We start from the raw sequence: 24,579 nt of genomic DNA on the forward strand, positions 1-24,579 counted from the left end.
CTGTCAAAAATGTGAGACAATAATCCCAAAAGGTTATATATTATTATTCAATTCTCTACTCTTGTAATAAAGATACTGCTGCAACTGGAACAAACATTGTCATCATTCATTTTAAAGCTGTGAAAAATTTCTCTGGCATGTGCCAGAAAGTAGGGAAAAAAACCCAAGACAGAAATTAACCAACTCCATATTTAGATAAGAGTTGGAAAAACATCTGACACATGTGAAGGAATAGTTACTGAACTTCCCAATATTTATTATTTTGAAATGCAATAGAAATGTCCTTAACAGTGAATTAATCCCACAGAACATTTTCTGAACACTAGATGTTCTTACTAAGTTCTTGCAACCTCCTTAGATATATGGAATCTTCTTCAGCGTCCTCCATTTCAAGACAAAAATAAAGGCTCGACTTCTCTACAGCAAACCAGCCTTTTCTCCACTGATCCAGGTTATGGCAATCTTTGTAGTACAGCTGCCCAATAAGGTCACAGTCTCGCTCTAACAATGATTCAGCCACTGGGGGAACAAAATGCTACCAAAGAAAATGGGGTGAGTCAGATAAAGAAAAAAACCCTCTGCCCCTAAAAAAAATTCAAAATACTGCAAATCTACAGGATTATAGGATACAGGTCACAGTACAAAAAAAAGCTTTGAGATATAAACCCCACACTCATAAACCCAGAGATACACCAAATTTAAAATGTAAAATCAAGTTTAACATTTTTTCCATTCATGCTCTGCAATCCAAACATTTTTTCTTTTAAACTACCATTGATTTAATTAGTAATGTGATTATTAACATTTGGAACAGTATAAAATATGGTATCATTTTATGAAATTCCATTACAGCAAATAAATTCAATAGAATTTCACCCATAAAAAACTTAGCTGAAATATATTCATACAGTATATGTCTTTATACTAGAGCACACTTAATATATTCTTAAGGTTGGCATTAAAATGCTGCTTCAATTCCTTTCACATTTTATTTTATTATCTTGTTTCAAACATTAAATCACAAAAGTTATTTCTTCCTGCTGCACAAGAAACCTTTACATGCAGGAGAGATCGGTATGCATCAGTAATGACTTCTCAAAGGTTTTAAGCTAACAATGGCACTTTATTATTTGTGCAAGGGCTCCTGGCCTAACTGAAAAAGATAACTATCAGTATTACCTTAGCTATTGCTGAAGTCCATTTTCTTTGTGAATATGCAGTTTCAGCTCCAAATAGAAAAACACGTTCTGACATTAAGTGTATTTCAAATGTAAAGATGTCCCTAAAGCAAGCAAGAGAAGAAACACAGCTGTATTTAGTCTTCAAAAGAGTAGACACTCCAGGGTTTTATTTCACTATTTTTTCATTCTTTCATATATACGGAATGGAACCCATCTGCATTTCTCCTCCAATATTACAGGTACAGCCCAGCTGATAATAAAGCACTTTACAGTACAACAGGATCAAATTTGCAGGTTAGTAACACATGTTTAAAGGCTACGATGTAATAGTTCGTTCATAATTCCAAAATGCATAAAAATATTTACATACAGTCATTAAAAATGCATAGGGAGTTTTTTGCTTTTGCAAGCTCGTGTTATTTGATCAAGTATACTTTTGTGACACATTCAAAATATTTTTTTGTATGTTTAATATAAGCAGAACGACTAGCTGAACGGGAAGCTGCAAACAAGTTGAAATGTTGCTTCAAAGGGACTTTTAGATGTCATTTGGTCTAATCTCCTGCTCAAAGGGAGGTTAGCACAATGAGGGGCCTTGAAAACAGTCAAGGATGGACAGTACTATTCTTGTCACCAACCTGTTCCTGCCCTCCACCTGCCCTCTAACTGAAGAGGCTTTTCCTGTCAGACAGCCTGAATCTGCTTGGGTGAAAAGTGTGGTCAGTGTGTATCACCTGCCATCACCAAGATGAGTAGGAACACTTTGAAGTTTCTGTAGCTCAAGAAGCTTCTAAAAGTTTTCTTAACAGACATTCATGGGTTGTTTTTCTTCCTTTTAAAAATTATACCACAATTTAAGCAGATGAACCCTGTTTATTCAATTTTTAATGGAGACAAATAAGGACAGCAAAGGAAGAAAAAGCAAACCAGTTTAAATTGATGTGGAATTTGGAAAGTAAGCATCATGCTGAAGTTAGGGATCGGTCAGTCTTTAACTTAAAAATTATGGTTCACAAATTTATATGTTTTTGTCTGTGACCTCTTGTTAGATGCCAAATAGATGAGTATGCTTTTTCCATTCGATGCTGAAGACTGAGATTGGTCTAAATGTGAAGAACTGAGCACGAGTCATTTATATAATTTTCAATAACCACTTTGAAAATTATATAAACATTCAGTTCTGACTAACAGAATAGGCATTTTTAAGGACCAGTTGTTCCACTACATGAAGTATCAAATCTAAATGAAATTTCTCATAAAACTCCTCAATCACAGGTAAAGCACAACAGGAGGTTAGTTATTTCCAAAGAGTGAACATGTTCAGCCAACATGTTTTTAAATGTAGGTATTACCATAAAATGGAACCAGTCAGAAATGCAGAAAGCAATAGGTTAGATTTGAAGACAGAAGGAAAATGTGATTTTTTTCTGGGTATCACAGAGCTACTACAGAATAGTGAGGGGTCACTCCTCTGTATTTGATAGCATATTGAGACATCACCATGTTTCAGGATTTTTCTCCCCTGTAGTAGTCTAAGCCCTCTATTCCTTTTTTTGTTTTTCAGAAGCTTACTAAATAGACTACACTTTCTTTACAGACAATTTTGTTTTGTAACTAAAAACATTACAGTATTATACTATAGAAAATTATTTTTATTTTAGGTGCATACACACATGTAAAAAAAATAAAGTGTTATGGAGTCTGTTAGACAAATACAAAGTATATTTTAAATAAAAAATGTTGAACTAAAGAAATTGAGTATCGCTGTACTAATATTTAGGTCACTCTCCCTGTGATTTTTTTCGTGTACAAATGGGATGTGAGGGAGTTTTAAAAGAAAAAACAAGACTCCACAAAAAAAAAAAAAAAAGCTGGTTTCCTCCAACTAAAAATGTTCAACAGTTCCACTGTTGTCCTCAGCTACAGAACAAAGAATGGATTTCAAAGACCAATACCTCTGTGACCAAATCCCGAAGCACTGTGCAGAGCTCTAGGCTGCTGCATTGGAAGGAAGAAGCAAATCAAGAATTTTGGCTTGAGGCAGAGGTCAATCCCAGAAAAAAAGGTGAGTATTAACGATTCAATTTATCATCATATAACCTTTCAAGCACTGAGCATATGCATTACAGATTTAATAAGAAACAGATGTATCTAATTTAAACTGCCCTTTTAAATTACCCTAATATTTTCATTCTGTAACTATAAAAAAAATATCCCTAAATATCACATAGCACTTATTTCTTGAAGTCAAATAAAACCAGGTTTTTTTGTAAGTTGCCTACTCAAAATTCAAGGAAAAATGACAGTTTGTTTACTGAAATACGAATTCAGGAGCTTACCCTCTATTTAAAAAGAAGTCTGACTTGTGTACTACGAGGCAGATAACTTCACTGATGTCAATCATACCATTAGGAGTGGTAGTTTTATCATTTTCATAGTAGCTCAGAAAGCCACTTTCCAAAGTGCACCATCTTTTGTTGCAATCTGTGATCAAAGAAATTATAAAAGGTCAGATTTTCTTAATTTTTTTTTGTTTTTTTTTAAATAAGTAAATACAAGATGGAGAAAAAATTCTGCAGAGCAACTTCAAAGATTTTTTTGGTATATTTAATTACAAATAAATTTTTACTCCCTCTTAAGACCTAAAATATGAATACAACACAACATAGCATAGTAATGTCTATTTGCTACTGAAAATAGTAATGAATTCTTTCTAGCTCATGTCTAGTTCTTAGAACAAAATCTGAGGTGCATCTGTTTCCATTCTGCAGAGCAGTAGGTCCTAAAAGAAAATATTTATATATTTTTATTTCCTATGGTCATAAAATTCCTATACAGCTGGAAAAGTACTTCTGAGAATTTGGTAAAACAGTCTGGTAAAAAAAAATCCACAAAAAATCAAACAAATAAACAGTTGTAACTTGCAAATATTAACTATGTTATCTGTCATCCATTACTTTTCCTGTTGTTTTCTATATGGTTTATATAATTACAAATATATTATATAATTATAAATATTTATTAATAATTTATTTGTATCAAGCTATTTTCTATCTAGTACTACCTAGATTCTGTCCAAATACACATGTTAAGTACTAAAATAAACATAAGATAAATGTATAAGTTTACAGGAGTTCAGCACAAAATTTTAAGGTTTTGAATGCTCCGGGTTTTTTATCCCCCAGCTTTCCCTCTCCCATCTTCCAAAACCTATTCTACAAAACAGCTCACTACTTCAGTATTCATTTAACTATTAAACTCTCAAGGACTATTTTTGAATATCAAGGCTTTTTAAAGGGCTCCATAAAACCTTTTACACTAGAAAACAAACCAAAAATCTAACTTGCACCCCTAGAACTCTAAGCTTTACTTTTTGACCCACTACATCAGAATACCACCAACATTTGAGCTCTCTTCCTGCTGATATCAACAGCTGTTAATTAACAACAACTCTCCTCAAAACTTATGCATCTCTGCTGAATACACTGATTGCCACTATAATGAGAAATACACACCAAGTTGGCTCTCTCCTGTACTGAGACACACATAATGAAAAACGAGGCTGTATTTCCAAGTGTTCCACCTGGCTTGTATAAAACCTTGGTTAATTCACAGCACTGAATGATTTCTTCAGTGTCCTTTTACCATTAGAGCCAAGTCAGTACTGCTTCAACAGCTCTCTTCTCTAGAACTAGACAGTTAGGTCAGATTTTTCAGGTAATGTGACCTTATTTGAATATCTGCGGGTGAAGGAGGGAACTGAAATTTTCTCTCACATCTTAGTACTCTAACCCTCAAATTATTTCCTGAAGACAGTAAGAAGGAAAAATAGTATTTCCACTTATTCACAGTAATTTGCAATACGAGGACTACTTCATATTAGTGAGATTTAGTAACAGTTCTGGATGTAGTAAAAGGAGACAAAGATTACATATTTTATGTTTTGAATAGCACAAAGTACTTCTGTCATACTGCTTCTTAAACATGGCAGAGATAGATTAGAGGCTTAATGCGAGAGTAGTTTCTCATTCAAAGTTGCAGGCTTTTTGTTGTTTATGAAAGGATGTCATTAAACCTCCCTCCCTTGTTCCACTTGTCTTCTTGAACTGCAAATGGTCAGGAAAACCTGTCTTCCCATGTATCTGTAAAGAGCCCATCCCAGAAATATCAGTCCTGACAAACTCATGGGTAATTCAACATCACTACAACAGCAAAGCAAACAAACACCCACCCCACAAAAAGCAAACAGTAGAACATCTACCATCTTGAAGACACAATCACAATTTCAGAGAACAAAACCTGAGCTGAGAGAAATCTGGCTCATTTCCATTTACTGTTTGTTCCCTCAAGTAGTAAGTGCAGCAGACTAGGAACTTGCTAAGCAGCTTCATTTCTGTCCACCAAAGACTTGAAATGGAAGACAGTCAAACATTCTCGACTGGGGGCTTTCTTCATAAATTTAAAGATATCCAACTAACAATGCTCAGTCACAGTGCATCTCCCCCAAAAAGGACAACAGAATCCATTCTGTGAGCACTTTCAGCCGAATCTTCAGTCTATACAAGTATTTATAAAAATACTGCACTTCCAATATGCCATTATGTCAGAAGAGATTGCCTTGTTTCTGCTCTGCACTTGGCTAAGCACTGACTTCTGGAGATTTTTATAATTTTCTTTATGAATATATGCAGATACCCACAGCACGGAAGATCAGGCCTGAACTTGGAGCAAGCAGTAACGAGGTTTGCAGTTATTAAATTGTTTCCCAAAGAAGCTCAGTGCAATTTCAGAGCAATCCCAGACAAAGTCCCGTCCAGCAGCAGTCCTCTTGTCAAAACAGGCATCTTTGTAAAGAACTGCAAAGTTGCTGGGAAATGCCTAGCATTAATTTAATCAGGCACTAGCTCAGTTATCACCCAATGCTCTCAAGGATTTGGAGCCACACTAACATCCAGATTCCTCAAAAGTATATTTAAACAGGAGTTCTATGCTTCAGTATGCTTTTAATGTCCACTAAGGATCTTAAAGGCATATGCCATGAGAATATGGACATAATCATATAAAAATATGTATATACCAGTGCAGGATCCCATGTAAGGATTTTAGGAACAATAAATTCAATAATAAATCACTACAGATTTTAAAAATCCATGTTATCTGTTTAGATGGAAGAAAAATATAGTAATACAAATATAGGAAGACTAATGGGAAGAAAAAGGGAAAAATTATCTGATAACAGATCTCTCTCTCAGAAAACAAAAAAAAGAAAAACAGAAGACAGATATGCACAGGAGACCATGTATACATGTGATATACATGCATTATCACCCCACAAAGCTCAAGTTGTCAAAGAGTTGCTGTAGAAGATCATTTCTACTTGCAAGATTTTGTAAATTTGTGAGCTTGAGAAATATCCTACTAAAAAGTCAGTGCTACTTGTAAATTATTTCTGTAATAGAATCATTTTAGATGAAAAATAATTTTTGGCATTAATTTAAATACAATTAAAGAAATAAGTGTTTCTGTTTTTTATTTATCAATTACTGTGTTAACTGTACGATTTTTCAGAAGTTCAGTCTTCTTCCTCTGCCAACTACTGAATGAAGAAATCAAGACAAACAGTATTTTTTTATCTGAAAGAGGTCTACCGAATCAAAAGAGAACATGTCATATCAAAGACATTTTATCTCAAAAAAAGTAATGCAAGAAGTTAAAAAGAATAAAATTCATCCATACATATTCATGTGTTGTTCAAATACATAAATTAAAAGCTAAATACCTTCTTTTAATTTCTTCTCTGTAGGAAGCTTAGCTGCATTAGAAGAAACTTTGTACAAGAATTCACAAAGAAAGGTGGAATGCGAAGTATCTTCTGAGAAGTCACTTTCAAAACAAGGATCATAGTTTGGGAAATCTATTCAAAGACAAAGGAGTAAATAACATACAGAACTTCAGTTATATCAGTTGAAGCCATTTTTCCACGTCTTTCTAAATGCTTGTCTGTAAATATGGAGTTGCTTCGCAGTATCCTTACTACAACACTGAAAAACTTACTGGTTTTATTTTTATAATTAGAAAACAAAATGATTTAAATTTTTTTCGCACTTGTTACAATGTTGCCATTTTCTACCACTGGTTGCCAAGGTAATATAAAACCCTGTTTTCTGATGTACCAAACTTCATTTTCATCCTTTGTGTAACATACTTCAACAGAAGGAGATTGCTCCTTTTGAGGGCCTATGTAGAGTTTACCAGCAACTCTGGCAGCAGACAGACAGTGACTCTGGCAATCATCATCCAAATGCACTGATCTCCCTTTCCCTAAAGATAAGAGCATGATAGTGCTACCTTGGCTTGAGGGCCAAAAGTAGAAAAGACAGGGCCAATACAAGCAAACTTCTCTCTCTGTAACCTTAGGACCACTTGAGACCAGAGGTAGCAAAAAAAACCACCCTAGCTACATGTCTGCACCTGACTGAGCTCAACATCCTATGATCCAGTGCATGGCACTGGCCTGAGCAATACTCAGGCAGAAGTTAAAGCACTGTGTTTGCCCTTGGGAACCTTAATTCATTCCTGTGTTTCCCACTAAACCTTTTTTTGTTTAGCCTATACAGTGTTACTTTGCCGAGTGACACAAGCCAATGGAAAGGTGGTCCAGGACAACATCCACATAGTAGTTTTTTTTGGTTTTTTTTTCTGTGTAGGTCTATACGTGAACTCTCAGCCCCTGACAGTTTTAGATGCTGTCCGGCACCTTTAAAAGCACAGCTCAGTCACACCCATGCACCTCAATATATTCACAGTTAAGAGCAGCTTTCTGTTTTCAAGAGCCTCATGGCAGCCAAACACAGCAAACAGAACTGTTGACTTCCAAGCCAAAGTTTATCATTTGCTCCAAGCTGCAGCAGAAGCTGTGATGGAAAAGAGAGGTTTCTGGGATAGATCATATTGCAGGTTCAAGAGGTGAGTTTTATTCTGGGAGGAGCGTTTGTGAAAAAACCGCTAGGTCTGTGTGCAATAGAAGTGTATACCAATTTAAATAATCTTCAAAAAAAACAAACAACAAGATGAATTCTTTAGACAGATGTTAAATTTATGTACCCATTTTTTTTCTGGTAAAAGACTGACAGTATTAGAAGAGAAGATAATGTGGTTTTTTTCTGTGCTATAACTAAGGGTATGAGATCTATGACTTATCACTGTGTTGTCTGGGAGTTTTCTAAGTCCTAAACATGATGTCTAAGTAAAATAGCAAATCTGCAAATCTGCACACAATTGAAACTGTGCACTGATAAAATACAGTTAATGTTACCACAATTGCCCCTTTGCTATACCACTATTTTTCGAAGCAAAGACAATTTTGCTTCTGAATTATTTCCTTCTCTTTTTCACAATACAAAATTAGATCAACAGAAAGAAATGCATCATACCTGAGAACTTATTATGGTACAGGAATTCCATTTGCAGTCTTTGCCCAGCTTTCTTGGCTAATAAATAAGGGGTGCTGTAAAGAGGGTCTCCAGTGGCACACATCGCATCAGCCCCACTGAAGAGTAACATCAGAGTTTCTAACACGTCTTGTCGGACTACAGCAGCACACAGGGCCTTGTCATAGAGAGGGGAAACAAGAAGCCTGTTTAAATTAGAAAGTTACTGGCAACAAACACATGCAATGTATATGCAAATCCTTTCACCTCTAATATAGCTAGATCATAAACACTGATAAGTATCAGAAATCATGAAGTATGGTCTGAATCTATAAAAATTCAACAACGACAAAAATATCCCAAAATATCAATCCAAACCCAGCAAAATGTCGCTTTTACAAATTTCACTTGGGAAGGATAACATGAATAAATACAATTGGAGGGGAAACTTGCTGTTTATTTACATCAAACTAATAAAGAAAAACTCTTACTATTTCAGACCTCAGAAGTTCAACCAAAGAGATGAGACTGGATTCTTAAACTCTGTTCCTAGGGCACATATTGAAATTCCTAGGTAGTTTTTTTAAAAACCACAGTCAGTCAAAAAGGTAAACTATTCTTTTTATAATATGTATTATTAAGATATATTAGGATTATTAATACATATTAAGATGTTTTTACTCTTTTTATTAAGAGTAAATTAAGTATCTTGATACTTGTTCATTTTCCTTGAAATTTCAACATCTCACTGCATCCTAAAACATGACTCTCCTTTTATTTTTTGTATACACAAAGAAAAACATGATAAACTTCTTTTTTCTTTTACAAGATTGGTCCAAAACCTTAAAACCAAAAATAGCTACACAATTACACCAACCTATTCCATTAAAATTTCTATGATTTAATATTTATTTAAGTTATTTAGTTAATGATTGAGTTTTTCTTAAATTATTAAAGCAAAAGTCACTCAAAAAAGAAAGACTACTCCTATAAAACTTAGCTGTTCTAATAAACATGTAAGCATCCAGAAGGCACAAGATAACAAAGACAGTTCAGTAAAAGTTCTAGAATTACTTGGAAATGAATGCCTTATTACATGGTAATTTCATGTCTCTGCAGGGAATTTGATAACTTTTCCCAGTATTTAAATGATTATTTGACATATATATCCTTCCCCACAAAAAATAAACTTCACAATCTCTGCATCTCCTTTGAGACAATTTGACTCATGTAATTGAATGCATTAAAATTGCAAAATGCATTAAAACTCTTCTGTATTCATTATCCCTGAAAAATCATGACTCAAACCATCACATCTTAGCATTTAGTCAAATGGACATAAAAATTTACAGAGACATTGATAATTAATATTCTCTATTTTACAACTCTAAATAATTTATTTTTGTAAAAGAAGAGAACACACATTTCCATCATTAATTTTAGTTTTTTCATTTCCAATAAGCTACAAGCAACTATATAAGTGTGTATGAGCTATTTGCACAATGGATAACAATGAATCATCTACTGTATTTGAATGTTAGATGTCAGACATGTGGGATATAATAAAAAATAAAGAAGTAATCTAAAGAAGTAAAGTGGAAATTTGCATGCCTAGACTACAGCTGAATTAAAATAAAGATCCATATTTTGATGGCTAAGGAAGACATAGGAAGAACTACAATAACCTTCTTCAAACAAACTACCAGGAAAAACAATAAATAAAGTAGTTTACTGCAATGACTTCGGCAAAGGCCCCTAAATAACCCTTATTCAGCTGTGTGAGAATGTCAGTCAGGATGCTGAATTAATTTCTCACAAGTTTAAGAAGAAATTTCACATAGATACAATATAATCCAACACACAGTATAGGCTTAACCGTGCTATACTACCTTATTCAACTGCTCCTTGGTTTTGTAGTGAAAAGGTGTTTTCCTGAATTTTCCCTCTTTGTATTTTTGTGTAATGAATGCAATCCTTTTCTCTGCTGGGTCATCAATATGCAATTCTTCATCTGGAGGAAGATTTCCAGCCCAAAAACTGTTTGCCCTCTTATTTCCAATGACAATAAACAGCTAAATGAGATTCAGGGAATAAATTAGCAAAATAGTATGAAGGACATGAAACCAGCCTCTAAACAGTTTTCAGCTGCTAAATGTTGAAAAAGAAAGTTATTAAAGAAAAAATTTCCTGCAGAAAACAGAAGCCTCTCTCAAGTCACTGCCTATGGTCATCTATACATGAATAATAAAGCCTGCAGTTATCATTTACCATCAATAGCAGTTAAGCTTTACAGGGCTAATCAGTTGTAACACTTCATTACATATTAGAAAATATTAGTTAAAGTTCAGAGAAGAGTAGCACGTGTTTTAAAAAAACACTGACGGCTCCAACCCTCTCTGGCAGGACCACACTTTTTTAACATCCCAAGCAGCTAAGCTGGTAGTGACAAGTTTCCTCTCTTTTCCCCTTTCTTCATCATGCACACTCTCCAAAAGTACTGCATCTCTTTTTCTCCCAAAATATTAGATACTTGGAGAAATACTAAGAGAAATTAATTAGCAAAACAAATAAATATTTGGAATTACAAAGAATACCTGATGCACAGAAACATCAAGTTTACTGTAACAGCACCATATTGTTTAGCAGTTATATGTTCAGTTTTCTTGTGAGTAAAGCAGTAAAAACTCCTTTTCATACAGTAGGTTTCAAGATGGAAAAAAGAGAATATCACAACATACCTCAATAAGTTCATTGCTCCAAATGCTGGCATCCATTTTTAGACTCCTGACCTTTGAATCTCTGGGTCCTAAAGATCTGTGCTGTCCTGAAAATCCAAGAGCATAACTTAACTAAGGCACTTAAACTGGGTTTGTCTTCTTCTGAGATAACAAAAAAATGTGATGAAGTCAGATTTATTCTACTTGCAATTTTTAAAAAAGGTTGGGTTTGACATTTGAATATTAAATAAGCACCAAAAATGCACCTCTTTTTTTAAAAAAAAAAGTTTGTTTCATTTGATAGTAATTGATAAACAAAGTAGGCTGTCTCATGTAGACTATTTCTGGGAGAATCTGGTTTGAAAGAAAGCCTAGAATTACAAATTAGTTCTTTGAATCTACCACTTAAGCACATATTTCAATATAAAACATGACAGAACTATATTTTGAATATTATCTTAAAAATCTATCCCTACTGGCAGTAAAATATGTGCAGATGTAACAAAATTAACACCCAAAATTTATACACTAAAAATTGTTATTCTTTGGCATCTAGCCTTCCAAAACCCATTCCTTTCACATGAAGTGTTATTGTGTCTTAATTTGCACTAATTGTGAAGGATGGTTCACCTGAGAGAACTCAATCACACCAGACACGTCATTTAGGTGTGGAAGTGCTTCAGAATATGGATGTCCTTGTTATTAAAAAACAGATATGCACATATTTTGTTTCTCAAAACTTCCACAAGGATAATACTTAAAAAAAAAAAAAATTAAAAAAAAGTTCCAATTCAAGGACAGACATAGATATGCAAATATGACATTCTGTAGAACCCACATAGCTTGTCATTAATTACTCTACCTGCACACTTCTTACAAATGACAACACAGAGATTGATGGATGCCCAGTCAGGACTAGGAGCTTTACAGTCAGCGCAGCTCCTGTTGGACTCATTGAACCAAATCTTCTCCGCTACTTCATAATCAGATAGAGTTTCTGCTATTGATTGCTGGAGTGCTTCAATCCAGTCTTGTTTCTCTCTTTCTGACTCTGCTGTAAAGCTGAAACAATTGACTTTTCTGTGTTATTGATCTTTATTTTAAAGCCCAATTAAACATGGTCTGTAGTCTCCTTATTTATTACATTTACACCCAAAATCACAGTCAAAAATCTTCCTCCACACAGCTATATATCCTAAGATGGAATGTATTATTTTGTATTTTTAGTCAATGAAACTCCCTCTGTTTTACCATTGCTTTCAACAAAATCACTACTAGCATAAGCTACATAGCTTTTGTAACATTCATGTAACATCCCTGAGTTAATCTCAATCCTTTTATGTTAGTAATTACCAAACTTAAAGACTGAACTTTAACAAAAAACATAGAATTACATAAGGAAACATGGAAAATTAAATGAGAATTAAAGACTGAGAATTAAAAAAATTCCTGAGCACTAAAAACAAATACTTGCTTTTCATTTAAATTTATGTTTTTAAAAGAAACATCAACATGGTCACATCTTAAAAAAAATCAAAGAACTAGCAATCTACCAACTAGCAACAGATTCAAATTGCTGACCAAGACTAATTTACCTGCTAGGTGACTGAGAATTAAAGTATTTGCTAACATTTAACAAGCCCAGGAGAACAAAGAAATTTCTTTTTCTCCTCCATTGCAACATTTCATTTAAGAAACACTACAACACTTAACAAAAGGCTTTTATTAGCATGTACTTTCATTTTCTTAAAAAATCATTACAAATCTCAGCAATTAGCCTAAGTGAAACTTTGAACTGCTTTCAACCAAGAATTTCTACAAGGGATAGCACATGAAAGCTTCTTTGAAATAAAATGCGTAATACTAAATGGATGCAGCATTATTTTACTATTGAAGTTTATTATTCTTTAGGATGAAGTCAATTTGTGAAAGTGGAGGAATTAATTTCTCTTTTTCCCTTTTGCCCTTGCACAGAACAAACAAAGAAGGCTACATAAAAGTACAGACCTGTGGGCATAATATGCCTAGTCAGGAGCTAATGAAGCACACAACTAAACAAATCAAAGAAAATCCTCCCATTTTTCTAAAAGCTGTTGAACATCCCTAAGAAAAACATTATCTTTTCATCCAAAGCAGGTACACCACTGCAGTATGAAACCAGTGCCTTTAGTGCCTTAGTTAATTGCTTATTTTGTAAAGTAAATAATAAAGTTCTTACCTGAAGCTTTTATAAGGAGTAATTATTTCAAAAGATTGCTTTGCAGCCCGATCCAATTGTTTTACATTTGCCACATTCATAGGAATTAAAGTGATACCAAATCCTGTCTTAAAGTCCTAGGAAAAAGATAAGACAAGTTTAGGAGGTTATCATTCCAGAATAAAACATGTAAAGAAGAATTATTTCATCATGGTCCAAGAAAAACAAGATCAGTAATAGACATCTTTGCCACTTCTAATTTATTAATGGACAAACAAACCTCCACTAAATTTTGTCCAACCACTAAGTTTCCAGCTGCCAGAACAACCTTACTTGATTGTTGATAGGCAAAAAAATGCATGCTCAAATTCTTAATAAAGGAAAGAACAAAAAAAAAAAAAACTTTAAACAATAGCATTAAAATGTGAATGCAAAATTAAGGAAGGATCTAGCATAAATCATGCTTTAGTGCCTAAATAAACTTTATACATCTAAATCCATCTCACTGACAGTAGTTTTTCTTGCTTTAAAACTGAGTGTTTTAACAAACTAAATATGTACTAAATTCTTTCTTAAACTTTCTGATTTATACATGAATTAAGTGTCAAGGACATGAACTATGTTCTTGAAAAAGATCCTACAAAACAGCTAAAATACACTGAAGGTCAATTATGACTCAGTTATAAGAAAGTATTTCTGCCTTAAAACAAGCAAAATTGTTTGGTGGGGTTTTTTTTCTACTGCAAGGAAAAATGAACTAAAAATAAAAATAACTTTTGTATTGACAGAATTGGGAAATAAAATGTGAGCTCACACTGAGCTCCTGTGGGGGCCTCTCAAATGTATGGATTTTGGAAAAACAGATGAATTCATATGCTTTTTCTTATCTGTTTGGAATACCATCAGCATTTGCTTCTTTAAATTTATTTATATGTTCATCTCAAGGCAGTCACTTCCACAGGTTTAATTCCTGGAAATATCAGCATTCTTCTTAAAAACAGTAAATAAAGCCGAGCAAAAAGCTGAATTCACATAACTTACCATTTGCGTGTTCACTGTTACCTCTCATTTAACAAGCAGTTGGTACAGACTGATAAAAATAAAAGCACTGAAGGGTAAAAGCTTCAGAGTTGTCTGCCTCTGAAGAGAGAATTGTTTTCCTACTTAATACATATTTCAACCTGCATCCCTGACAAGTTTCTCTTTGTAAGACTCACAAATTTCTGAGCACTAAAGCCTACATGGAGAAAATACTCCACAACAATCTTTTCATTTTATTTCCCTGTTGCAGGTATGAGCAAATAAAAATACATTTCAGCCAGGATTGCTAAGGCTAAATCTGACACACATATATGTGCGTGTCTATGCAGAAGTATCTATTGTATCACACAAGGCACTGAGGAGAATAATGCCCCAAAAAGCATAAAAATGTTCATTGCAAGGTGAGATTTTTAGAATGACAGAATGCCCACTAACTAAATATACTGTGAGATAAGTTAGCTAATGTTTCCTTGCCAGACTTCTTATTAAGAATTTTTGGGGTTTTTTTATATTCCATTACCTTTGACAGTAACAGCAGGAAACTAAGTGTGGATTTCAACACAAACCTTTATAAAAAGTAGATGCTTTTCAATAACTAACTTGGCTTAGCCACTCCTCATATCATTTATTTTAAAAAATATTAAAAAATAATAGAAAAATTTAAAATATTTCTAATTTTCTTCTACCCTCTTATCCTGTAACCTAGACATTTTTATTTCTCTCCTCATCTTCAGCCCCCATTCCATTTTCCTATAAATCAAGGGGTTTCATACTGACACACCTGCCTCAGAAGAGAGAAGAGAGTTCTATTAAGCCTACACAGTCCCTAATTCACCCTCTATGGGAAAAGAGTGGGCAGAATAATCTCTTTTTGAGTGTGAACTTGACAGCATCCTCTGTAGCAGAGAAGTATTCTTAACTTCACATCACCAGTGAGAAAAAGAAGAGTATGAAATGGTAAAAAAAAAAAAAAATACTGAGGCTAGAAAACCACAAAACTTTAATTTCTATCAGTGGAAAAAAAAAATATAACCAAAACAAGCCCATCCTTGAACCTGAACAGTGCAATGCATTCTTTGTTTATTAAATAACAACTGAAAAACCACCAGAAGCCATGGTTAAAAGGTGTTCAATATACTTTTAGGTCCAGATTAAAGTTCACTGAAGGTAAATTATTAACAAAGATGACAAAAATAATAACTGCGTTATTGAGCCAGATCAAAAGTTCCCCTGTAGAGTAGCTTCCCTTTAGGCACTTAATACTGGTGACAGTCATAAAAATAATGCAAATAAGAAAAGCTACATGCTCATCTTCCCAAATAAGCTTCCAGCAATCTAAGCACTTAAAAATCCCTAAACAAACAGATGCAGCAAAAAAAATTATAGTCACTAACCACTGACAGATACATCCTCAAAGAATTAAAAAGCCCAACAACAACTACACGCTTTGAGGTCTCTGCAGGATCTTACTTCATAAATTTCCCAAATACTGGTTGTGAAAAAAGGAGGTCCTTTTGTATATGTATAGTGCCACCTGCAAACTGAGAATTTTTCATTTTTTGCCTGACAACTGAAAATTTCATTACATAACATAAAAGAAACGCTAACTAAAATTCATTCACCTACTTATTCCATAATGTTCCTTCTTAAAAATATTTATTCTATATTCCTTTCAGTTTCTTTCTTATGCCTTCAAACAGCTGGTTGCATCTTCTTTCCTTGGAGAAAAATGGAGCAAGCTGCATGGAAGCAACATGCCACACAAAGATCACACACACGTTAGTCTGTGAAAACAGACACCACACTTCGTTGTACTACGTTCAACAACACAGAACCAAGAAAGCACTCTAGAAACAAAGTGCATTAATTTGAAAGTCTTTACCTTCAGGTGCAGCACCAAACATTCAAAATTTGCACACGTGCCCAGTGTATGAACAATCCCACTAAAGAAAGAATAACTCATTCTGTTTTACATTCAGCAAGGGCATGAGAACTTACAATACTGAATTTCAGTATGAGGAATGTCAGAAATGTTAAGAAATTAGAATTTACTTTTCAGAACAGAATATGGTGGCAAATTAAGCAATTTCATTGGTATATTAGAGTGAAGTTATTTCCATAATGGTCCAAATAAACTCCTTAAGGTAACTGCACAACACTTGGATAAACCTGGCTTTGTGAGTGACAGGTACACTGGAATCTAATTTTCAGTGCTCAGAATTATATGCTTTCAGGAGTGCAGTCTTCTCTACTTCAGAAACAGAAGTGGGAATTGGTACAGGGAAGAAAGAAATACTCCACTTTGAAAGATGAATTCACTCGCTTTGAGTGCACAGAAGGACAATAGGGCTATTCAAGAACTATACAAAAAATATCGACAGCAAAAGCAAGCAGTATCTTTTCAGAATAAGAATTGTCTTGCTTCTACCCACTGAAAGCTCATTGTTTCAGGTACATTGAACTGTGCTAGGCTTTCTGACAAAGGAAGAAAACTTTAAGATTCAAAAATGCACTAAGAAATATGAGGATTGGGGTTTTTGGTTTTTTGTTTTTTTTTTTAATATAGATAAGACTTAAATGTGTGTAGTTACACTAATACTATCTTCATGAATTCTAAGAAAGGTTGAAAAATGAGTTGACAATAGAGCTTTAAAAAAAAAACCCAGAAAAATTCTTTACGGATATAATAATAGATTAAAAGTATTCACTAAACAGCACAGTTAACTGAAAGCTAAAAATAATAAGATGAGTACCGGCTTTCTGATTAGCTGTTTCTCCTTCCTGAAGGGTGAATGATTATAATGTGTGAGGGTTGCTGTCATTATCACCCCTGTCTGAAAAAGACATAACCTATGAAAACCTGTCATCTGTATATAAACCATGAAATTATTTAACTTTTATATTTAAATGTACCTTTAACATGTATCTATAAAGTGTCTCTCAGTGTACAAAACTGCCTTCTCTACTATGCATTATCTTTTCATAGGCAAAGGTCCCTTGTGACAGGCTTTACTAACATTTCTTCAATGCTATTTTGGATGAAGTTCAAGGAGATTCAAAATTAGATTAGTCTCATACCTTTTCTAAATATACCACCACTGTTTTACAAACACAGAAATAAACACCAAGGTTAAGGAACACTAACGTATGGATGTATAAAATCATGCAACTATATCTGAACAAGTGAAATTTTCAGAGCTGCTGGACACCTAACTTTCACTGTGTTGTCTTAAAAAGACAGACTTGGGCACCCTTCTGCATACAAGTCATAAATAAACCAGAGACTGAACCTTGTGACTCTCAGTTAGTTCTCCACAAAATAAAAAACTACCTAAAAATTATATTTTTCTTTCTATTTTTTCCCTTCCACTTGGTTTTGTTCCAGTAACACTAGGGCTGGCATTCTTACTGGTTTAGTCAAACCAAAATTCATCTGAACACAGGAGTTCTAGAGACGCTGCTTGTGTTCCTCAACATTCACTGTTTCAGCATTTATTATCATGTCTTTGGATGCACTGTCTTTCATGGATCTAACATTAGCTCTCCAATGTATTAAGCTTATTTAAAAAAATCCTTGCATCAGGAAAACATCTCAGAGAAATGAAATCAAAAAATGCAGCCACAATTATAACTTCACCCATACTCTTTGCATAAAAATAATTGAAAATAAAAGGTTAACTAACTACTACTTTCATATTAGAAATATCGATCCATATTTTTATCTCTTTCTTTTTTGGTGGAGGACTAAGTGGACAACAGCAACAGCAGCGAAAAAGGAAAATTGCTGACATGAGTTCAAGAGACTATGTTTCTACATACTCACATAGGCATATACACACAGAAGTATATATAATACGAATATATAAATGAATGTTTGTGGCATATTTAGAAGCAAAAAAAATACAGAACTCTGAATTACAGAAATAGCACCGATATATGCTGCAAACACAGCACTTTTGGAAATTCTACATCAACTGAGTATTCTCACTGCACATCAGTTTCCTTCCTGTGAATTACGAGATCATGGCACATTTGCTTTTTTTGACTTTGGCTCTCTGATCTTGAGGATATGCAACATTTAAGTGTTTTCATGCAGAAAGATAGACAGACAGACAGACAGATAGACAGATAGACAGACAGAAAGATAAAAAATAAAGCTCTAACGATGGTAAGAGGTAAGAGATCAAAAAAAAACATTATACTACATACAAAGATATATTTGCACACACAAATGTATATGCACGTAATTACAAATGCACACTTTTTTGTTTCCTTTTTAACATCTTTCATACCACCCTAACACTAATTTATAAAAAGACTATTCGTATTTCTAAAACTACTCTTGTCCTCCAACCCATCCACAGAAAGTTCTTGACCTTTAATTATCGTATCTCAGATCACAGCTCCAAGTAGGACATTACATGGCTCCTTGAATTCTCCATTTAATTCACAACAGCTCTTTAGATTTACCTTGGGGAAGTTACCACAAAGTTTCTGACAATTACACTATTCCTGCAAGATCTGAAAACTCCCTTAACAATTTAGCATGATTTAGCCTTTTCCATCATTCTTACCCCATGGCGTTTGATTCCCTCCAAACAACCAAATTATTCCAGAAAGACTAAAAGCCAGTAACTAGAATGATTCAGATGAAGCATTCATAGTTTCTTTCCTCTCCTCATTATTTGGATGCATTATACTTCAGCCTTTCCAGCTGTTAAGGAGGGCTAATTTCTGTAACAGAAATATGGGAAAAAACTGGTTTCCATATTAATGAAAAATTAAGACCTTTTTACATATTTAAGAGTTTGGGAATTGCTTATATGATATTAAGTTTGCATTGACTTCCTCTCTTTCTACAGGTACTGAACTTAGCACCCTCAGTTATTTTTAATCAGGCTTCTCTACATCCCTCATCACAGCCCAAAACCTTTTAATATAGATTTCCAGTGATAGTTAACATATTGTGGATTGTAATACAAACCACCACATATGTACTGTGTCTTACAGTCTTCTAATGAGGTCCCAAAATAAAACCACAGTGAAGCATACAGTATATAATTACACACTCAAAAAATAATGTTAAAAGAACATGAAGGTTGCTAACTCAAGCCCTGATGAGTGAGATGATAGAATTCCAGTTGTCTGTGCATGTTAACTCAGTAGCAAGGTACTCAGCTGTTTTGATACATGAGGTAGTCACATCATCAGTTTTAAGTTCCTCACCTAACTAAGCAGAATTCTTTCCCCCATTAGAGAACCACTTGGAAATGATTCACGCTGTTTTTGAAGAAAAATTATAATGACAACCTGGCGGCCAAAATTTTGGAGGTTTCAAAGAAGGCAGACAACAAAAGGCAAGAAGAACCATTTAGACTAGCTCTGGTCAGTGCCATGTAGTAAGCTTGGGTTAAAGTGCCATGTAAAAGCTGCAGTTGAGTATTTTTCATATACTGCTGGAGTACATCCCTCTGTATTATTCCACATCATTATTTTATTAAGAAATGTAATAACCTGTACTTTGAGATGGCTCTATGATGAAAGCCAATACATAAGAAGTGGTTATAACTAAGAGATTACTTTAAAAAATGCATTCCTGACAAACACTCTAAGGTAGTTACAATCTTAGATGTTACTTCTCATTTAAGTTACAGAGCTTTCTATTCACTTACTACAGGAGCAATTCAGAATCCTCACTTCAGCAGATATGTGTATATATTCTGCAATATCAATACAATTTTATATCACTTGATTATGCACCATCAGACCCATGCTTGTTGTATGGGATGGATCTAGGACACATGAAGATGAAAGCTCCCTTCCTTTACTGACTGCAAAATACAAAAAAATATGAGGATGATCACATAATTAAAGTGACTGGATACTGTACTGGAGAGTTAGCTCTTATGTTTGCCTTTTCCAGTTTCTACTCAGTGTAAATCAAAGCCTTAGCATAGTCATTTCACTGCACATTTTTCATTTCCTACTATCTGACTTTATGCTCTAGGGTTTGATTTCCAGAACTGCTGAGCAATTGGAACTTCAGCCAAGACCTAAGAAAGCAGAATTTTGAGCAGGTATAGTTTGACAGAGAACTATCCCCTCCCATACAACCATAAAAGACTGGAAAAATAGAGAATGCAAAATATATGGATATTTGAATCCTTCATTCTGTTTCTCTAGAACTGTGTGGTCACATGGAGGACAATCATGTTCCTTTACCTTACAGGAACTGATGAAAAATAAATTCCTCATTATTCCTCAAAGAGTATTCCTTTTTCAGTAAAGTAATCATTTGAATGTAAGGCACTTTTCAACAGTGTGCTATAAAAAAGGCAGGGGCTATGTCATGAAAAGAAATTAAAATTACCAAATAATTACTAAATAGGCAATGCAGTGAAAGAGGTAAGTGTTCCTGTGAAAGGAAATAGCATATAGTAACTACTGCACAATGTTATAATCGGGTGAAATTAAGGTCTCAGAAAAAAGACCAGATTTCCCATGATAGAGGGGTGCACAAATCTGTAATTGAGGTAATGTTATCAAGGGTTTTTAGCTGAGTTCTTCAAAAAAAATAGATTTACATAACACAGGAGCAGACAGATCCCTGACTTCAATCAATTTCAACATAACAGCAGCCAATGAATCTTCAGGTCTTAGCAAGATTTAAGGAAAGTAGATCAGAACAGAGAACTCAAGAGTCTGCATTTCTGCACTTCTGTACTGCCCAGTCCCGTTAGATAAGGTTTTACTGTATGGTCAGAGTGAATTGAGACAAGATGATGCAGTCTGGAAGGGGATATTCAAAGCAAACAGCCACAAACACATAAACATATAAATTAAAAGCTTCTATTTCTTCATCATAAAAAACAAAGAGAGAAGAAGACAACAAAGAGTAGAGAAAAGATCATTTCTTTTCTTCAAACCAAATATTTACAAGTTTCTCGCTTGTGCTGAAACATGCTAAAAGGGAAAGGGAAAAAACAATCCATGCTGCAACCATGCCTTGCCACTACAAATAATTTGTATGTATGGAAATTATGTACTTCAGAAACATGTACAAGTTGTTGCATCAATGTAAGAACCTGAATTCTACATAAAGATGTACATTTTAGCACAAAGCAGTTTGAAGTTATTAGTGGAAAGTAGATTTCTTGACTTAAGGGTACCATAGTCATTTGCATTCCTGCTTTAGAAATACACTGAAGGACCTGAATTCTTCAACTATTCTACACTTCAGAGCTCATCTTTCTGAATGACAGAAGGTGTAATTCAGACCATATTCCATTCTTCAGTCACATGCTTTCTTTTTCTTGTCACTTAACATACTAGGAAAGAAAAAGTCTTACATCTGAGGCACACAAGACAAGCATCTAAAGGAAGCTGGTGATACTGCATACAAAACCTTCTTTGCTACCTTCCCAAATACCCTTACAGATACCAAGCAAGAGAGGCAAACCTGCTTTCTGTTTTGTGTTCCCTACTCCCCCACCACACACACGAAAGATAAGTGTAGGTAAAGGTCCAATTTGAACAATTACAGTAACTCCCTTCCAGCAGGGCTTCTCTGCACCATGAAGCTTGTTCAGAAATCAGCATCTTATTAGTACAGGGGCTGAAGCCACTGCAGCTGCCTGGGCTATGATTTTTACTTTTGCTGCTTCATGAAAAATCATGAGAGGACATAAAGATGGTACAGCTAAATAAACGTGCAAATAAAAGTCAAAGCCTGTCAGGAGCAAGTACAGCCTATATTCAAGGCTTTCACCTTACTTTTATTCCAACAGCTATTCATAACATTGTCTCATATTTGAAAAGGCAATCATGTTCCTTAAGATGCACAGCCTCTGACACACAGAAACTCACTCCGTTTCAGAGCCCATTTCTTGATACTCAATTCACATCTTTTTTGTCCCAAAGGGATACCAGTTTAATATATGCAAATTCCAAAATTACATAGAAACGCCTCCATTTTCCTCACTTTTAGTGTATGAGCCTGTCCTGGTTTAGGGAGTCACTGCAGGACAGAGCCCTTCCAACTTTATTTTTTCTCATTTAGCAGAAATAGCTGTCCCTATAGTCACCATCTCAAATTCACACAGCATTTTAAACACTTTCCTGCAATAAGCATCCAGAGCAACTCCTGTTCATGCAAGACCATTTTTATTACAATTTTCAGTAGCCACCTGGATTCTTCTTTGGAAGTGCTTCACAAACTGAAACCTTCTTAGATTAAGCAAGACTGTTCTCTGGAGACCAGAAGGACCAGTGGATTTTAGGATACCACATATAGATATAATTTTATGAATTCAGATCTTTATAATCCTCTTGCCAAAGCTTTACATACACACCAAAAGTTGTTATGTATTCATAACCCAGAAAAACTGGTAAAAAAGTGTATGAACTCCTACAGGATGGACAGATTGTGAACATTTTTGTAATACCTTAAAATCTACAACAGTTGTCAGGCAAAAATGCCAAATCTTTTCACAGGCCTTTTAGTACAGTTGTCACTAGACAAGAGAGAAAACTGTTATGACATCTCCACAGGCAAAATCCCCCTAATGAACCAAGAAATCCTCCAAATAACAGTGTCTGCTTTCCTCCACGATTTGCCCATGGAGATAAACAAATACAATATTGACAATAAAGTATTATTGACCAAGCACAGTGCTTTTACTTACTGACTACAAATAGTAAGGTGCTAAGACAAATGGCCCTCACAGTAAATGTGAAGACTTCTCATTTTATTTACTACCTCCTTCTTTAATAAACTGAAATTTAATTCTATGATGTGATATTTTACAAGTAACATAATTCATAATACTTCAATAACCACAAGTAAAAATACCATTTCCTGATGGAGAAAGTTTTCCAAAGCCTTTTTTTTTTTACTCACAAACCTAATTTCCAAGTAATCCGCACAACACAAAATATTTACAAAGGGAAATTAATTTTAGAAAAAGTTTCAACTGCTTTTGAAGTACATACAAATAGGACTAATTATTAGAGACATTTTCTCATCTTAAAAGAAATGTACTTATGGCTATCTGAATATATTCAAAACATACCCCACTTTATCATAACTGGATCCCTATGGGATTTTCCAGCTGATATGGATAAAATGAACAGTTTAGATTTCTGATCCTATCAAACTGAATTACTCTTCTGAGATGGTGTATATTGCAACAAAACACACACACACATACCTTGTAAGAATAAATAAATGAATTACATGAAATATGGAGAGCTGTGGACTGTGCTAACTACTTTTTCCAGCTTGGCACTCTTTAGACACCTTCTTCTTAGAGAGCCATGAAGAAAAATGTTTCACTTTAACAGTTGACATTATGATCTTAAATTTTAAAGGAAAAAATAAGCTAAGGAGATTACAGACCCTCAAAAAAAGCAAAAAACTTTCTGTCTGACACTATAAACTCTCATCTATCTAATAAATGTTCACCTTTGCAGGAAAGAAACATCAAATGCTGTAAAATTTCAGATTTGCTTAAAATTTTAAATTCATGAATTTTTGGACTACCTGAACCAAGAAGATGATGTTTTTTTTCTTGTGAAATACATAAATAAATATTTAGTAGAAGATCTAAATTTTTAGTGTGCACACATATTCATTAACTTTGAAGAAAGTGTCAGACTTCATGGAGGTTCAGAGCTTTTCTAGAAGCCAGTGTAAAGCACAGACCTCCCACCAATGTCTAGAAACAGAAACCTGAGAAGAGCAATTTATGATTTGTGAATCATTCCCACTTCTGTAATACTTATTCTAAAACAGTGAAGGGACAGCAGCACCAACAGTTTTGCCATACATTTTTTTGTGCCTGGACCAAGAGAGGGCTGATGCCTTGACAACAGCAACTCTGCACCGCAGCTTTTCATCAGCCGAATCTTCCCTAACTCACTCAGTCATTTCTGCATTATCTCTCCTGGGAAGACATCCTCCTTACATTTAGTTCAGCCACAAATAGAGTGGGTTGGGTTTGGGGTTTTGTTTG

General features: G+C 34.3%; 1 protein-coding gene across 6 annotated transcripts in view; it reads right to left on the reverse strand.

Annotated features, from left to right (window-relative positions):
- The window catches only part of ARAP2 (ArfGAP with RhoGAP domain, ankyrin repeat and PH domain 2), a 116,962-nt gene that overhangs the window by 46,720 nt on the left and 45,663 nt on the right, over window positions 1-24,579 (reverse strand). For all 6 annotated transcript variants that reach the window (XR_015772707.1, XM_088056695.1, XM_088056694.1 and 3 more), the window contains 9 exons: window positions 13,547-13,662; window positions 12,191-12,390; window positions 11,350-11,435; window positions 10,501-10,683; window positions 8,615-8,789; window positions 6,961-7,095; window positions 3,521-3,665; window positions 1,180-1,282; window positions 337-535 (listed from right to left, as the gene is read on the reverse strand). Coding sequence is in view for 5 of the 6 variants with exons in the window: in XM_088056695.1 (XP_087912821.1) it covers window positions 337-535; window positions 1,180-1,282; window positions 3,521-3,665; window positions 6,961-7,095; window positions 8,615-8,789; window positions 10,501-10,683; window positions 11,350-11,435; window positions 12,191-12,390; window positions 13,547-13,662 (1,342 nt within the window). In the remaining variant the exon portion in view is untranslated. The remainder of the gene's footprint in view (window positions 1-336; window positions 536-1,179; window positions 1,283-3,520; window positions 3,666-6,960; window positions 7,096-8,614; window positions 8,790-10,500; window positions 10,684-11,349; window positions 11,436-12,190; window positions 12,391-13,546; window positions 13,663-24,579) is intronic.

The sequence above is a fragment of the Pseudopodoces humilis genome, chromosome 6, assembly GCF_049639895.1.
Source record: "Pseudopodoces humilis isolate 2021_Gansu_Grassland_sample_001 chromosome 6, ASM4963989v1, whole genome shotgun sequence".
In the NCBI taxonomy this organism is placed as follows: Eukaryota; Metazoa; Chordata; class Aves; order Passeriformes; family Paridae; genus Pseudopodoces; species Pseudopodoces humilis.